General features: G+C 33.9%; 1 protein-coding gene and 1 pseudogene across 2 annotated transcripts; one reads left to right on the top strand and one right to left on the bottom strand.

Annotated features, from left to right (window-relative positions):
• Positions 1-3,078: 3,078 nt before the first annotated feature.
• Positions 3,079-3,790, top strand: LOC143538496 (RING-H2 finger protein ATL78-like). Its single transcript, XM_077032052.1, has one exon. The coding sequence runs from the start codon at positions 3,101-3,103 to the stop codon at positions 3,770-3,772; it is 672 nt and encodes a 223-aa protein (XP_076888167.1). The 5' UTR covers positions 3,079-3,100; the 3' UTR covers positions 3,773-3,790.
• Positions 3,791-12,549: 8,759 nt separating this feature from the next.
• LOC143538516 (putative polyamine oxidase 4) lies at positions 12,550-16,823 on the bottom strand (annotated as a pseudogene). The gene is made up of 9 exons (XR_013136256.1): positions 16,655-16,823; positions 16,489-16,577; positions 16,062-16,175; positions 15,643-15,730; positions 15,472-15,557; positions 15,265-15,367; positions 14,440-14,537; positions 13,913-14,345; positions 12,550-13,009 (listed from the first exon to the last, which is right to left on the bottom strand). The product of XR_013136256.1 is annotated as a putative polyamine oxidase 4 (transcript).
• Positions 16,824-18,731: the final 1,908 nt, after the last annotated feature.

Genomic DNA, 18,731 nt, shown 5'->3' with positions numbered 1-18,731 from the left:
TATGAATTAAGCGTACCGACACGAGAGAAAATAATGAGAAAAACCCTAAAATAAAATAAATATGACTTATAAACTGAGAATGAAAAGGCAAGTAGATGAACATCCAAGTTCTAGATGATCGGGTCTTAAATCGGGAGTTTAACGAGTAACTAAACAAAAATTCGGTTTTTAATATTTTTTCTGTAAAATAGTTTATAATGAGATTTGATCAGTAAGGTTTGATTAAAATACGCCAAATCGAGCAATATGAAAAATTAAAGTAAGATAAGCGAGTGTTCGGGTTTTATCAGGCTCGAACCCGAAATAGGTCGGCTTCGCTTCCAACAAACCTTATATGATAAACGATATGTTTGATGATTAGTTTCTGTATAAATTCATGTTTAACGAATAATAAACGAAAAAGCCTGATTTTTAGACATAAACACTAGTTTTAAGGATTTGATCAATTGAACCTTGAAACACCTCAAATCCATGGACTGGATAGGGAGGTTTTGATTCAAGTATGATAAAGAACATAAAACGATTACAAATTACCCAGAATTGGAAGAGGAGGATGAAGATTTGTAGACAGGTTTGACTTTAAATGTCAACGGATGAAAAACACAAGAACACCTTGAATTCGTGGAAGAGAAGTGAAATTGATGGTTGGGGAAGATAAGGCAAAGGCATAGAGTGTGGTTTGTAAAGGAATTGGATTGGGGTTAGGGTTTAATCAATTAACCGAAGAGATTTGGGTTTAATGGGCTTTTTAAACAAAAGTCAACAAATCTAATCAAATATGGCATGTCTTGAAGAGAAAGATAAAGGGTTATCGATAGGATTTAGTCTAGGTACATTCTAGAATCAAGAAATCGACTCAAAAACGGGTTTGAAGGTGATTTGGAGATTTAAATGAGTGAAAAAACAAAAACTGCGTATGCAGTAGGGATGAGATCGGTACAGTATCTGTACCTAATATCAGTAAATCTTAGTACCCGTACCCGTACCCAATTTTATGGTGCATGTATGGGTACAGGTACTTTCGGATACGGTACTCGCTTTGGTACCACTTTGTTCTTTTTTTAAAAAAAATATCACTAAACTTAGTGTTGGTGCCATATAGTACCGACAAATAATTATCTATAATACTACAACCAAAACCGTAATAACACAACCAAAACATAATACTAAAACTAAAAAGGAAATAAACCATAATATATAATCCATTCATAATCAAGTAATGAATTCCAAAACATTCAAAATCTCCCAAAAAAAATTTATTAAAATGTTTTAAACAAAATTAACTTATGCAAAGAAAGTTAACATTCGTTTAATCTTAGCCAATCGTCTTTCCATTTTCCCTTTTCCTTTTTTTATTTATTTATTTATTTTTTTTGTTTATTGCTTCCTCAATTTTTATAGAAAACAAGAGAGAAAGTTAATACATATTATTTAATGATATGTATAATTACACATACATGAAATAAAAATATGTGAATACACAATATATGAATATACACATATAGATAGAGAAGGAATTGATTCAACTGATATATATTAGGTTTTGAAAATCTACTTGAAAACCTAATCAAAGCCCCTACATATTCTAAACTGGTACTAGCACTCATAATACCCGTACTATGCCCGTACCTATACCCGAAAATACTCATACCTAAAATCAGTAAATTTGGATACCCATACCCAATAGACACTCACGGGTACAGGTTCGGGTACTGGCACAGGTACTAAGCAAGTGCGGGTATGGGTATTCGGGAAAAAATTTCATCCCTAGTATGCAGTACCTCCGTCGCACAACGCGAAGAAAATGCCGCATGCTCGTCACGTAGCGCGACCGGTGGGTTTCGCAAGAACTCTGGATGTTTGTCACTTTTACCCCTGTAGTTGATTAAATCTAACGTTAAGCACCAAAAATGCATGAAATGGAGTTTGTACTTAGGTTTTAATCATAAATAAATAACTCTTAACATTAACCAACATAAATATGAAAAACCAAATTTTTAAGCGAGTCGAGCTTTAGATTTAAAAAGTAGCAAATGTTACACTTTGGGTGCAATTTTACTAGTTTGTCTTGGAAAAGCCAAGTAGATGTAATCCAAGAGCAACACGACCCGAATTCCATGAGACAAATATGTATTTCTATTTCAGGCACATTTAATTTCGTGACCACCAATTTCAACATAATAGTTACTACCAACTTAGTTTCAACATAATAGTTACTAACTACTAACTTGGTAATAAAGAGTGTCTAACACATGTGAAAAATATGGAGGTGGGTTTGAGGAGAGGACTGGCTTTTTTTTTTTGCTAAAGTTTACAAGTTTTAAAGAGGTTGCCATGTACGGAAAATTTTCACTACTATACCAAAAATACATTACCGATGTAATAGCCACTGAGTAACCCGTTGCAAACAGATCCCACAGATAAGAAACCGAAAAGCCTGGGCAGAATTGTTATCCTTAGTATCCCTAATGGAACTATCAACGAGTGATAGTCCAAACTTGGATATACCCGCGTTAGTGGTTTTGACAGTAATAATCTCAACTTCCTAGGTTATGGTATTCGTCGCTAATCCATCGGTAATGAACGATGGATTACCAACCTATATTTTCGTTTTCTATTTTCTATATTTAGTGAGATGGTTATTTAATTACAAAAATATCTCTGCTAGTAGATGATACTCATTTTTCTAGTAGCGTATATGAACGAGCTAATTTACCAAAAGCACAAACATTGCCACCATGCCGTTATGACACAGAGAAAGAAAACATCGTTGGTGACAGAGAAACTCTTCACACATGGCATGGTTTCACTTGGAGATCGAAAGTGGATATGCTCCATTTGAATAGTATTAGTTCCACTATTAAAGAAATACACAAAACTTGGTGGAGAATCCGAATATATATTTTTGATAAATAAAAAAGGAGATAAAATCCCACATGGTGTGTCAAATCTTCTACGAATATGCCTTTAAAATCATAACACCCAAAGTGTTGGACCCATCCATCTTTATGCTACATATATATGTTATGTTACACCATTCCATTAACTTCAGTCATACATATCACAACTAAACAAACCCTGAAATATTCAACTATCAAATATGTTGTTTCAAGTTGAGTTACATCTTATTTATTCAAGAAAACTCCTAGTACTTCATAACCATATAAACCAACAACTAGTTGTTGCGGTTACAACACCGCCTCCGGCTCCAGAACCAACGAGCCCACCTCCGATTCATAGCAACTTCGATTCGAACGTGGTGATGGTCCTATCGGTGCTTCTGTGCGCGCTAGTTTGTTCTCTAGGGTTAAACTCCATAATAAAATGTGTATTGAGATGTACAAGTTTTCTTGGCTCGGAAATTGGTGCTAGCCCGGAAAGCGGTTTGGCTCGTTTATCCAAAACAGGAGTCAATAAAAAGGCGTTAAAGGCATTCTCGACAGTAAACTATTGGCCAGGGCTGCAGTTACCGGGGTTGGGTAAAGAATGCGTTATATGCTTAGGTGATTTCTGTAAAGGCGAGCGTGTTAAGATATTACCTAAGTGTAATCACGGGTTTCATGTTCGATGCATTGATAAATGGCTACGTTCACATTCATCGTGTCCGACTTGTAGGCAGTCGCTGCTAGATGCGTGCCAAAAGATTCTCAAGGGTGGGAACTATAGCAGTATCGCGCCTTCACAGCCTCGCGAACAAGGTCCAAGTGATAACACTTCTATAAGCATACAACCTTTACAACACGAAGGTGTTTTACGCAATTACGAGTCGTAACTTGTAACTAGGATTGTTTTTAGATATGAAAATCAATTGTACATACTATATAGTAAAGGTAGCTTTATGTTCCTAATGGTTTTGTAGGCCTTTCTTTCTATATTAAATATAAGCAGAGGTATCAGCAAATTTAAAGTGAGCAAAACAATTAATAATAGAATATAAATAGTATAATATGAGTGTTTTTCATAAATAATATGCAAAGTGTAAGTTATAATTTCACATGTGGGGTGTTAATATGACGCGGAATGTCATGATCTGGAGTGTTAATATGACATGGAATGTCACAACATTGTCTTCACGGTTTAGCTAGGTTATAACTTGACCGGATTAAAGTTTATTGGCTGAATTGGCTTAATTTTATTGGGTTGCGTGTTAAATTTTGTTTATTATCATTGCCTTATGGTAGGGGGAGAATGTTCAAATGGGGCGTATGCAAGTTATACGATTCGTATAATACGACAGAAAATGATCATATGGGTCGTATGAGAGTGAAATCATATGTTATGTATGATGTTATGACAGATTAAAAAACTGATTTGAACAGAGACAAAGTCGCGTGACCCGCATGGAATTTTTTGTCCTATCATGCGTCCGGTATAACGTGACAAGAGGATTGACGTACACTACTAAAGGCGGAGTCTCTTTAGCAGCCCATTGAGATATTGGCCCCTCAAGCATTGTTATCATGTTATTTGGTGAACCATTTCTGTATTTATCTTGTAAAACTTCTTCAAATATTGTGATGAGTTTAATTATTCATCAATGGAGAAACATCCTCGAGACATAAAACCATCATTGTTTTCTTCTAATCCTATTTTTTTGTCGAAATTCGTCCCCCACAATCGAAGCAACCATCGCAGACGAAATCACGCAAACCATCATAGCACTATTGGCTCAGTTGTTGTTTGGTCGGAGAATTTGGCCCAGCCCACTAATTAAAAGGGGTTATTAACGGGTTACATAATTACCAGTTAGGGTTATTAGGCTTATTGGTAGCTAAGTTAAAGTTAACATTATAAATAACCGAGTTAGGGTTTGTCAAGAGAAAAACCGAGTTATGGTTTGAGATTTTGTAATCAGTTTTTAGTTATATTTTCTGATTACTATAAACAAGAGTTAGTCCTTTAGTTTATACTTGAAACGCAATCCCTATCCAATTTTCAAAATATCATAAGTCGAAACAACCTCAATTGGAAACATCACATGTTGGATGGGATCAAATGAATGGATGCGTATCGCATGCATCAATACCATACAAGATTCTTCTACTAATCTATCGCTCGCCTAGCTGTTTGAACGAGGATTGAATTAAAGAAACTTTTTGACAAGTTTTTTGTTGAAATGGCTGGTTCCAACTGAACACGCAATTTAAACACTCAAAAGAGGTCGGTTTCGGATGAAACCTTAGTTCTTTAGATTATACAAGGTTTGAACTTCGAACCCAATCTTTAGTACGCCCTTTCTTAGTTAGTATTGAAAAGACACTAGCGTTTGATGTATAGAGATCTAAGCTTGTTATTAGCTAGTAGTAACGTCTTAATCAACAACTCCTTGGCAACCAGGTTGACAATGATAGCACCTGTGCAGTCGGTTCAGTGGGAATTTATTGAGATAATAATAATTTCAATAATGGAGATAAACTTAAGACTTAGTGGAAATTATGAATCATATGTTTAATTTAATGCTGGCATGAGAGAGGGAAAAAATCATACTTTGAATTATGTAATGGCGGCTGTCACTTTCGGCCAACCGCATGGGCCACATGATGGGCTGGAAATAATCAAAATGGCCCATGCACGAGTGGATGGCCCCCACCCACATATCAAATTGCAATGCTGGTCAATCGTTATCGTTGGCTGCAGTGCAGTCACAATATATTTTGGGCCCCAACATTTTCAACAGTGGGCTTCTAAAAAGCCCGTTTCTCAGTTTCCACTCAATTAACCGGCATTGCAACTTGCAAGTTCGTGGACTCATGGATCCAGTTTTCAGTTCAATTTGGATTTTGTTAAAAATGCTAACATCATATAATATTTAACGAGGTTCTGATTAAGGCCGTCTTTCCTCCCTGCTCGACGGGTTGTAGTCAAGCTCCTAGTGCACAAGCAAGTAGATTAGCTCCCAAGGAGTTAAGCAAGGCCAAGAGATTGATAAAAGAAACTGACCGAATTGTCTACACCTTTTTTTTCGTTATTACAATTCTTTCATTAAACTTTTGAAAGCACATTGTAATACTTGTATTTTTAAAACTACTAGATTATTTTTTTCCTTGTCTTTAACTCGTAGTGCTATTCATTTACATATTATATAGACATATAGTATATACACTATGACATTTAGGACCCCCTCTCCCATTGACCATTGTTATTTCATATAATCTCCAAAGTTGCCTTTTACAAAGAAACAAACGGCTGAGCCAATTACAATTTAAGGATAAATGAGACAATAAACATAGCATTTTATAAAACTTAATAGTTTTTTTAAGGCTGACTAAGTTTAATTTAATCTTTTTTGCAACTGCTAAAAATGTTTTGTTTTGAGAATATTTCTTATGAAAGGTTGTAATTTACAATGTGTAAGAGTAGAGGAGATATCAAGACTACAACACAATGATTCATAGTGGTTCAGGTGGATGCCGACTAAGATATCATAGACCCACTCGTGACACCAAGAGTTCATCTTCGCTCAAATCGTCTAAAGTCAGTAGACATCACATATACAATCTCTCACTAGTAAGATAGCATTTATCTCTTCTCACTTCACTAAGTTTGATAGTGATTACTGATAACTTCTCAAATGTGTGTCCTTTTATGATAAAGAACACTTGGATATTTGTCCTTTTTATTTTTCTTTATTTTTTATTTTTTATTTTTTTGTACTTCTAGATGGTTTAGGGAAACCCTTTGTGTGTTGTAGGTGGTTTGTTTAATTGTGTGTAAAAAAGTAGGTAACAAGCAACACCATGTATCGAGCTTTAAGCACCGAATGCAAACTCTCTCTCTCTCTCTCTCATGCTAAATAAGGCAGTGGCTTTAGGCCTTCAATTTTATCAGACCTCCATCTTAAATAGGAGTTATGTATTATAAGATTTTGAAATTAGAGTTATTTTAGAATTAGTTAAAGAAGATTGTTTCATATCTATTATCACTGCATATCATTCATCTATAATATATAAACGAAGACCCTAAAATCCTACGTATCGCGTTGTGGTCGCTCCCCCCTTTTTTGAAAGCCACCAGATTGCTTGATTTTTAAATAGTGGCCTCTCATGCGTTTAACCCGCGTTTAACCCGTTTTAGGTTTTTCACGGGCATGGATCTAATAAACGGGTTATACTACTCCTCTCAAACCCTACTTCTCCTTTCTTTCTTCCCCTTCTGTAACCACGATTACTGATTTTTTAACCGCTGCTGCAACCACCGTCACCACCTTCGAAGCCCTTGCACTTTCAAATTGATTCATACGCCTTGAATCGATTACAGTTCCTGTTCATCTCAAGTTCGCTGTCGATCGAAATCGTTTGGATTCAACACTCTGTATCGATTCTAACAAGGTATGCCTTGAATCGATTACAGTTCCTCTTAATCTCCAGTTCCCTGTCGATCAAAATTGTTTGGATTCGACAATGTGAAACGATTCTAATAAGGTAATTCAAGTTATCTAATTGTCATTCGTTGCTAAAACTTAATAAAAAACCCTAGCGTATATAATGAGATTTTTTTATTTCTTTGAAAACCCCTATTCCGTTCTCGCAAGAGATTAGGGCTGCTTGGGAATCTCCACCTACTATCAAACGACAGAGATTCACAATCGCTGACCATATGGATGCTAAATTTGCTACGGTATTGCTGTTGTACTTTCTATGATTCCTTTGACTTCATCAGCAGCAGCTTTTTTTTTTTTGTAAGTTGTGTGATTCTTGAAAGCATGTGCCTATTCATCGACAATTGATAGTCTACGCCGATTACGTTATTCGCTTTATCAATTATTTGAACTGGTTAAGTTTTCATGTACTGGAGATCTTAAAGTACCTTCCATGTATTTCACGCTTGGAAGAAGGCTTAATTAAATCTGTTTGAACTAAGGTTACTGTTTTGTATCTAATGTTCTCACTTGCTGCATTCATATTCTTTCGTTAACAATTTATAGAAGTATTACATCTGAATAAAACAAGTTTTACATTCAAAATTTGACCCACAAAACAAATTAGAAAATATTTTATCAAGTTTGTTCACTCAAAAGCTAAAAATATTTCCAATATTTTAATAGCTTTCCATTAGTCTCTCCTTTAATTCACATAAATTTACCGAGGGTCAAAATGGGCGAGCCGGGCAAAAAAAGCCAACTGGGACAACCAAATGTGAAATTGGACTCCACATTTATTTTAACTTAACTATTGCTTGACTTTAGATATGTTACATGGAAATGTTATAAAAGTATAAATCAATTACTTTACATAGGAGTTTAACACTGATGTTTATGTGATGAGTCTTGGTAATAATCAGGCAGTTTTAGCTCAAAAAAGCCCGAGCCCGATCTTTGGAGAGATGATTTCGGCACAGATGTTGCTAACACAAATCCAACATCAACCACATGCCGGCATACAGCGGATAATAGTACCTCCATTGAAGAGGTAAAAGTTGTTCTTTTAACCTTAAAAGTTGAAGAGCTGGAATAATAATTTCTTAAAGTTATTTAAATCTTTTTTGCAGGAAGTTCAAACAATAAAGGACGAACACCTTGTGCGATTATAAATGATTGTGTTAAAAGGCTCACTCAAGGTCGCTCGTGCTTTTGGTGCTGGTTTCCCCGAACAGGTATTTGAATAAATGATCAATCACCAATAGTCAATAAACAATGCTCAACTTGATCTATCCTTATGCATAAAGTTGATGTCAGTGCTTTTAAAAGTTACCAAATTCCTATTTGGATCAACAAGCCAAATTAGGAGAAAGAAAGATTGAATTTTGCATAACCTTTTACATAGAATATATTTGTTGACTTTCACAATGACTTTTAAAAGAAAATGCCATGTAAAGAATGTTCATTTTTTTTTTCATTCAATCGACTTTTTACAATTTATTTCTTGATTTATTGCAGCCTAAATGGAATGATGCAATTTTAGAGATGCTTCGGATCGATTATGTTGGAAATTATCCATACATAAACTGTATCCCAAGTCTTTACCATCATCGATTAGGAAAGAGAGACAGATTCTTAATATTATCTTCGGACGAGCTTATCAATATTTCACTAACGAGAAGGTCATTTATGAAGTCGAGCTCTATATTCAGTGGTCCCTAGAAGGCGATCCAACTTGGTATTTAATCGAAGAAGTTTTGTTTCGTGCAGCCAAGAAACCGGTAATTATTAATCCAATTCATTTTTACTTTATGAGTTTATCCGAGTTATATTTTAAATCAAACAAATAATACTACCAAAAAAAAAAAACCTAAGATGTTTATTCAAGTTATTGTAGAACAAATAGTGCCACCTACAACTTATGTGGTTAATAAGAAGGGTTATGATGTTGATATGAAATTTATATATTTTTATAGGTACGAATTTTCATGAGTTAAAAATAGCGCAAGGGGATAGAAGACGTTATCATGATGATGTTTCGATTATTGTGATTTCGCTTGAAGGAAGGATATGGAGATCGTGTGTATGAGCGAGTATTGAAGGTACAAACAACCCAACAATATGTGACGAGAATATACGAATGGGTAAATCCATTTTTTGAAATCTATGGTTCTTTTAAAAATCTTGGTCACCTTATGTAACATGCCAATGAAGCTCAAGAACTTAAAAAGAGAATTATCATGTTTTGATATTTGTTATACATATTTATTACTTTGTTGTTCCTTATTAACCTTTGACATTAGAAGGTTTAAGGAAATGGCCTCTAAGTGTATATTACCTAGCATTGATGAAGTGATGGGACTTATGTTGAGTGTTTTACACTCGAGTAGACGGGTTAGTACATATAATATGATAATATAATTTTATGAAAATGATATATAATTTAGCTGATGATTGGAGTTGCCTTTTGTTGGATTTATAATTTTTTTTTTTTGTCTAATAGTTAAAAAGTTAGTTAAAAAATCCTTGACTAACTCCATAAAAATGGAGTCATATTTGATTCACTTAAATTGAGGTGAACATGTGTACTAAAAGGGCATGCTTCCGGCATGGAAGGAAGAATATATGTAACACGGATAATTTGCACTCTATTTATTTCTAGATTTCATTAATCTTTTGGTAAATAGCAACTACAACAACAAATGTTACTCCTATGTAATTATGCCACTACCTAGCATACATGTTAACCATAAGTCTTTTGAACATCTAATAAAATTAACCTGTAGTAACTATTTATTCGTTGTCAATTACTAATACGAACGAAACAGAAGCTCTAAATCACAACGAAGATAAGACCGTTTTTAGTGAACAAGCTTATTTTTGTATAAAAATACACAATGAAGATAGCAATAGAATGAAGTAGTAGTGAAAATGTTCACCTTTATTGTAATAATGAAATCTAGCTCCTTTAGAAAATAGAATTTACAAACCATCTTTTATTTTGCAATTAACCGATGAGTTTGCACTACAACCTGCACTACTTTATCTTTTGTACTCGTCTTTTGAACTCATGCAAGGATGTAAAAAAAAACAAGCTACAAAGGTATTTTGTCGGAAAAAAGGACTAAAATGGGGAAATTGGGCGTGCTGGATTTCTCATGGCTATCCAATCATTTCATGTTTGAATCGAAGGTTCATACTATTGGATTTATTTGATATTATCAATTGTTTTCATTTTTCTTGAATAAATCATAAATTCTTTAAGATACTATTAAATATCTTATCGAAAACTAACACCACCTTGCCATGCCAAACAAAGGCTAAAAGAAAACACGACTAAATAATTTTTAATTTAATTTAATTAAAAACACTTGTGCAGTTGCGCACAACAAACTTATAGCTACTAAGGTTATCGCCTATGAAGAAGGCGAAATGAGGAGGAATATTACACCACTTATCCAAACCTTGCCAAACTATCAACACCATGTAACACCCCGAAAATAAATTATCCACCAACTTTGCATCCGACCAGCAAAAACAACAAACATTACACCTGTTAGAAGTACTATGTACTCGATAATCCATACATGATAGCTCTCCAATAAATTCCAAACCCCAGCTGCATATGTGGGTTTTTTTAATTGTCGTTTCTATTACTGTGAACATATTTTTTGAATTTTAATTTAATTATTGTAAGGAATTTGTTATATTCATTCAGAATTTATATAATTGCATGGTTATAATGCTTTGGACTAAGATCGAGAAATCTGTTTCCGAGACAACACAAACAACAATTTCTCAGACATCAAATAATGCCCCTGACAATCGTTTGAAATTAACTGAATAGTAAATTATTATGTGCATAGTCCTATGTGATTAAGATTGGTTTATTTTATTTTACAGATGAACCAGATGACTTGGAATATACCATAGAAGATTATTATCGCATCTTGGCTACTAAAAATGAAGAGAAGTATTTGAAGACAGAAGGTATCCAAGATGCAGAAGACAAGTATTTGCATCTTTGCGTTTGGGATCATATATTTTGATTTTGTTTCTTCAAAATTATGTTTAAAGTTGAAACCTAAACACATCATAACAAAAAACCTTACATATTTAAACAAAAACAAAAATTCAATGAAAATTAAAAATTTTCAATACCTCATAAATCATAAAAAAATAATGACATTGGCTATGGATAAGATGAAAAATGGACAAATAAAAATATAAAAATTAAACCATCTCAACTATAGAAAACAAAACAGTAAACATGATATAACCAACAAAAACAACAATTATAAGCCCATTATGTTTGATTCATTATATATATTTACTAGCTTTTAGTCTTTGATAGACCCATAGGATCCCATTTGAGGTGATCCATTAAACAACATATACGGTTTACATAACCAACAAACCCTAACAACTCAATACAAAAGTAAATAAAACAAACATCTAACATACATTCATGTAAATCAAGACAAAAATTCGTGTCTTAAACAACAAAATGTTGGGTTACATTAACTGACAGACCAATGAGACGCCGTTTGATATACAAATGGAAAATAAAACAAACTATACTTTAACTGCAACTAACAAATATAAGATATTTTATACGTTCACATAATATTTAATTTTAATATCTAAACACATGATACGCGAGAAATATATATTCACAATAGTTAAAGAAAAAAAAAACTAAATGTAACCCGCGTAGCACTCGGGCTAAAAGCTAGTATTCTGTAATCTTGTATACTCTTTAATGATATACGCATAAAGAAAAAGACCTTAACATTTTAGTTAATTTTAGACCTCAAGGGCGTTAAGCCGGCCCTGTTAAAGGGTGCAGCAGGGTGTTGCGAGTTACCTACTTTTACAAACAATTAACAAACGACCTACAAACACAAAAGGTTTCCTAAACCACCTACAATTCTAGAAGTACAACAAAATTCATCCTTTCGTTGATTTATGACTTTCTTACGATATTAAATGTCCGAAGAGTTGGGAGGGCACATACAAATCAGTTAAAAGAGTGCTTGAGAAGAGTCGTCAAATTAAGAATATGACTAGCTTAAATACTGTGAAATAGTAGATTGGTAGGTTGGTTTCTTACGTCTTGTAAGGCTATATAAACAACCATGTTATCTAACATGATCCAACATATTTGCGAATGCGACACAAACAAATTTGAATGTTCAGAATAAAATACTTTTATTGGAAATACGAAATTAAAAACATGCAACCAAACAGCAACAGTCAAAACATAAGTCGGAACAGAACTTTAATTAACCAGCAACCGACGAGAGAACTTGAACTTGGTATCTTCATCATCATTAATCACATCCTGGAGATTTGAAGAGGGAATGCGGTTTCAAAAACCGCATCACTAAACGAGAGCATACGAAATTTGTCCAAGAAGCCACGTCTTTCCATAAGAAGGTTGCGGCACTTTTCTGCAGCTGCAACACCAGACGAGTAAGCTCCATGCACGGACCCCTGGTTTTCCATGCTAACCGCTTCACCTTCAAAGAACAGATTGCCCAAAGGAGCACGCAGCCTGTCATATATGTCACTCGGCTTTCCAACTATGTCATACGAGTAGCATCCAAGCGAGTTCGGGTCTGTTCCCCAACGTGAAACAAGATACTGAACCTGTGTTTTTTATGTAACGACATTAAACATTAGCGTAAATTAACTTCGTAAACAGTAAATTTACAAACAAGAGGCAGAGAAACATGGAGCTTTTTGTAAAAATGGGTTGGTTTCAAAACTCATGATGACAACTTGACAAGTGGTTATTTTTTAAAAGAAAATTAATAATTTACAAACAAGAGACAGAAAAGTGGTACATTTTGCAAAAATGGGTTGGTTTCAAAACCCATTATGACAAGTGGTTATTTTTTTTAAATTTAATTTATGGGTTTGTCACAATTCAAGATAGTGACGTCGCTATCTTTAGACATAACGCATAATTCAGTCATTTAACATAAGTTTTTATCTACTATTAAAAGTTTAAAAACACAGTTGTGTTTTATATACGCTCATTGCTTATGTTACGATATAAATTTTGCTAAAATTGAGTTGTAAAAAGAAAACCATTTGGTTTCGGTTTTCACAATGAGTTTCGCTCGATTTAGGTTTTTGAGGTGTTTCCAGTTGGGCTTAAAATATTTAAGTGAAAGTAAAGGCCCAAGTTAATAAATTTGGTTCTGAAACTGTGTGTGCGTAAGTTAATTTGTTAATTAATAATTAGTTGATTATTAAACATATGGGCCTAACATTTTTAGGCTATACCATTTCTCTTTTTTTTTTCAAATCTATTCAAAAATAAAAACTATATCAATAAAAACAGAAGTCGGTTTTCACGTGTTGGGTTCGTCTTTTCAACTTTCGCCACATGCGAAACTGAAACCAAAGTTACCGAACTATAAATTCGGTTTCCAAAAAAATATAATACCAAAATGTATTGTGTTGGTTTCATGCACAACCTACAAGTACAACTAGGTTTTGAAACAAGCCAGCTTTTCAAATAAATAATCAAGAAAGGCAACTAACCGGTTGGGTTGCCTGAGGGAACATTTTCTTAAGCTGCAGCATCGCAAAATCAGCAGCGGCTTCTTGAGACAGATTCTCGAGGTCATAAGCAAATCTTCCAGCAGCCATATAAACGAGGACAGGGTGTCCAGTCGCCTTATGTAGATTTAAAAAGTAGCCACAAGAATATGATGTTGGTGCAACGGTGCCCAACAACTCAACGTTTGGCCAAAACACGTTATCAAACCGTAATGCAATCTTGTTTTCATTTCCCATACCAAGATCTGATATTGCAGAAGCCTTCCACTCAGGTAACTCAGGCTCAAACTCGATTAACTTTGCTTTTAGTACCCCGATAGGGACAGTTATGATACAAGCATCTGCAACGAACCGTCTTCCACCTTCAACTGTAACAACTATCTCCTTGGGCCCCACATTTGATATCCTTGTAACCCTAACACACATCCACAACAAACCAGGTATAAAAAAACGTTTAAAATACGCAAGCAGCACCGTACATATTAGTCACAAGTTTGGAATCAACTTACCTGTGATTTAAACGGATATCGATATCCTTTGCGAGAGCGTTTAGCACGGGATAGTAACCCTAAACCATCAGCCCGTGTCCACCAGTGAGAACGTTTTCCTGCATATTGAAGACTGCCTTTAGTCTATAATCACAAATGCATTATACTTAACAAAATATTTTTGCTATTTTAAAGTAAATTAAAAAAACTCAAAATTAGGTGTGTAAATGGTCTCGGTTTTGGGCTCAAACCCGAATCAAAATCTGAAAATTCGGCTTTTGAGTTATTAAAAACCGGCCGGTTTTGCTTTTTTCGGTTTTACCATTTGGGATTAAAATTTTTGGGCCAGAAAAAAATTGACCCAAAATAATAGACTTGGGCCGAACACTTTGTGCTTAAACCTTTTTGTTAATTAATAATTAACTGCTCATTATACATTTTGGGATAAAATATTTGGTAAAGCTATATATTAAATTCTTATAAATCACACAAAACTCAAATTTAAAATGAAAATCCATGAATTTGTCTGGATAACAAAACCAAACCAAAAGTTCAAATTATTTACAAAAACATAGAACCAAACTGTCAGGTTTTTTTTTGTCTCAGTTATTTTGTTTTGTTTTTTTTTCAGTTTCATACACACCCCTACTCAAAATACGTATAAGTAGTTTATATGCATATATAACATGTAAACTATAATCTGAAATCAAATATTTTTTCATCAGTCATGCTAAAATCAAATATTTTCAGTTTCTTCGGCCATAGGTGCATGTATAAAATATCAAAATGCGTAGCCGTTGAGGAAAACATGAATTCAAGATGTGTGGACATAAACGTATGACTCACCTCATCCCAGTTTTTCAGAGATATCATATCCAAATCAGCAGCAAACCATGCTTCCATTCTACATATGAACCACTGTAGCACTTCATATGCAAGTCCCTCTTGTCTGCAGAATGTATGTGATGTTAGCATGCAAAAACTATTCGTCCTTTTAAGCATTGTTAATGTTTGTTGTATAATAAGTAGAAAGAAATTCAAAGAATATAATACCTTAAATCTGGATGTCGTTCCAATACAACTGATATTGCCTGAAGAACGGATAGATCTTGTGGATTTTCATTCCTCACTTCTTCAGTCTATCATTGAACATTTAACTAATTAAGAAATGCGAAATTTACCCCTAATAACTTTTGCAATGCAAAAGTTAAAAACTGAACATACCTTCTTGAGAATTCTTTTAAATGCTTCTCCGACTTCAATAACCATCTGTTGAGGAACCTGCCGACCTTCCTTATCAAACAGCATATAGCTGAAAGAAAAAACAAAATCATCATATTACTTCTTTTTTTTTTCCCTTGCGTTTTATATAAACAATTGAATACTACAAAGAAAGCATATCTAAAATGCTACACTACCAGCATTATGACAATATAGCATTTCTAACATTCTAACCAAAGTGCATCAGTCGAAGAAACATGTTGCCAGTTAGAGTACTACAAATTCTTTTTATCGAATGAACTAGTAAGTGATTAGATATAAATCCCATTATGGTAATTGAACTAAATAGCAAACATATTATCAAAATATTTATGAATAACAGAACAGAATTATCAACTAAATAGAAAGGTACGCAAAATTACCTCTCTAAATCATGGTCATAAAGGACTGAGTTGTCACCACTTGTCCGGTATAATGAAAGCCCTAAATGACGGATCAGTGGGGCCAAAGGATTTTCATTGCAGACACCATGTAACCTGAAAAATAGTTCAAATATTAAATTTCATGTTGGAAAATAAAATTAACCAAATTACAGAAAGCAAGTTTATAAAACGGTGCCGTTGCGATTGGCAAACAAGTTGCATAAGCAGTCTTAATTTCAAGAATAAACTTTCCCACTACTAATATAAAAACTGGACAAGATGACATGTTTTGACTGGAAATTTAAAAGCAAAGTAGTCATAGATTCAAGAATTGACTTTTTATAATATATAAACTGTACAAAGATGAAATGTTTGACTCGGAATTTAAAAGCATGAATCAAGTAAAGAAAGTGGATTGGCAACTTGCCATGATGCTCCCATATCCACTGGGCAACCAAACGAATAATCAGTGTGAATTCGACCACCAATTCTATCCCGTGATTCCAATAACACAACCTGTATTGTTAATTGCAATAAGAAGTTTAAAACAGGCCAAAATGCAATATAAATGTGTAACTTGATTATAAGTTCACCTCAAAATCAGCATTATTGAGTATATGAGCAGCAGATATCCCTGAAATACCACTTCCTATCACAATGACACGAGGTTTTGAACTCTGTTTCAACTCGATGCACGAAGCAAAAGCGCCTACAAACAAGAAAACTTACAGATTAGCAGAAATCTTGAACTCCGTTTCATTTAAGGCTCAAGGTATTTATATAATATATTCATATCTATGACAGGTTTCTTTCATCACTTACCTAGAACTTATATATAAATATTCAATGCAGAATTTTAAATACAAATAACCTCTATGTATAACCTTCTAACCTCAAAATCTGCCATGCTCACTAGGGGTGAGCAAAAACGGAACCATTAACCGAAATTAACCATAACCGAACAAAACCAACAGTTATGGTTAAGTGAATATGATTAACTGACCATTTGGTTATCGTTACGGTTAACGTGTCTTCGTTAACCGAATTTAACTGAAATCGAACCTTGTATGTTTATGTTTTTCCAAATTTTATATCTCTATCTCCATCTTTATACCTCTATTCTCTATTTCAATCATTTACACCATACCGAACCAACTTGAATTACAACAGAGGGAAAAAAAACATAAAAACATACATTGAACAATTAACCAACTTATGGTTAACCGACCATTCGGTTATGGCTAAGCCCATCTAACTGAACCAAACCGACTTCACACACCCCTAATGTCCACGATAATTTGGTGAAATTATCAAAGCAAAAACAGAATATGAAAAGCAGAAAAGAATCCTAAGCATCAAAAAACTGATTCAAAAAGTACATTGTTATTATTATTATTATTATTATTATTATTATTATTATTATTATTATTATTCCAAAAAACAAACTTAAACCTGTGGATATAACAATTGTTGGATTTTGTAAAGTAGTATTCCACTTTGAAAAGTAGAATCTATCTATGGCATGCAATTTACTATCATTCTTTTTATCATAATAATAATAATAATAATAATAACAATAATTTCAAACAACAATTCCAACATTGATCTAATATTCTATTCAATTCAATTCAATGCATGCATCAAATAATAATAATAAAAACGTAATTAGGGCAGAGAAATACCAGAAATGGAATCGTTGAACTCCATGAGATTAAATCAAATTAAAGTGAGAACGAGAAAGAAACACTAGAGAGCGTGGATCCGGTGAAATAAAAAAAATAAAATAAAAAAGATTTAAAACGAAATTGAGCGGTGTATAGGATTAGGAAAATTAGAAACCAACTGATTAGAATGATAAAGGATGAAAATCAAAAGGCCGGCAATAAAGCGGCTGCAATTAGAACCCCGGAGTTTATCAAACCAGCTCATAATCCAAATCAAATTCAAACCGGCAAACGGAGGTTGTTCGTCGGTAGGATAGATCGGCGGATCGATCAAATTATTAATAATACTCTCTCTTGAAAGAAAGAATAATAGATGACTGTGTGTGTGTGTGTATGAGATGAAGATGGTGATGATATTTATGGAGGAAACCAGTTGCCGTCTAAAAATATCTGGCGGCCAACGCTTACACGTCAGGTTTACATATGTTTCCACTTTAAGGGCCCCAACTAATACAACTTAACAAAAGTAGCCCTTACACTATGATTATTATTTAACTAGTTAGTTTGATTCACAGCGTGATGCGGTGGGAATTTGATCGGTGTTGAGTTTGGTTTATCATGGAGCTGGTATTGGTTATAGCAAATAAAAGAGAAAACCTATGAATATAGATGTGATGTGTTCGAAAGGATCGTCGACACGTGTTTTACATCGATCGAAAATCATATAAACAAATACATGTATAGATGTTGTTCGATTGGAATCAGGTTAATCAGAGTATACCAAAACGTTGATGGGAAAATTTAAAACAACTAAGTATTCAGTTTTAACATCCGGCCCCTCGTACAGCCAATGTTGTTCGTTTATACCTTGATGGATGACTCATCCAAGAAGTCACGGATTTTTTTTTCTCTGGCGGAAACTTCCTAAAAGGTTACCCATTCTAGTACTACTCTCATCTAAGTACGCTTAACTATGGAGTTTTCATATGCTCAACAACTAACAAAG

The sequence above is a fragment of the Bidens hawaiensis genome, unplaced genomic scaffold (assembly GCF_021521415.1).
Source record: "Bidens hawaiensis isolate Kalapana, Puna unplaced genomic scaffold, B.hawaiensis_p1.1 tig00011635_1, whole genome shotgun sequence".
In the NCBI taxonomy this organism is placed as follows: Eukaryota; Viridiplantae; Streptophyta; class Magnoliopsida; order Asterales; family Asteraceae; genus Bidens; species Bidens hawaiensis.
This window is presented reverse-complemented; position numbering and strand designations above follow the sequence as displayed.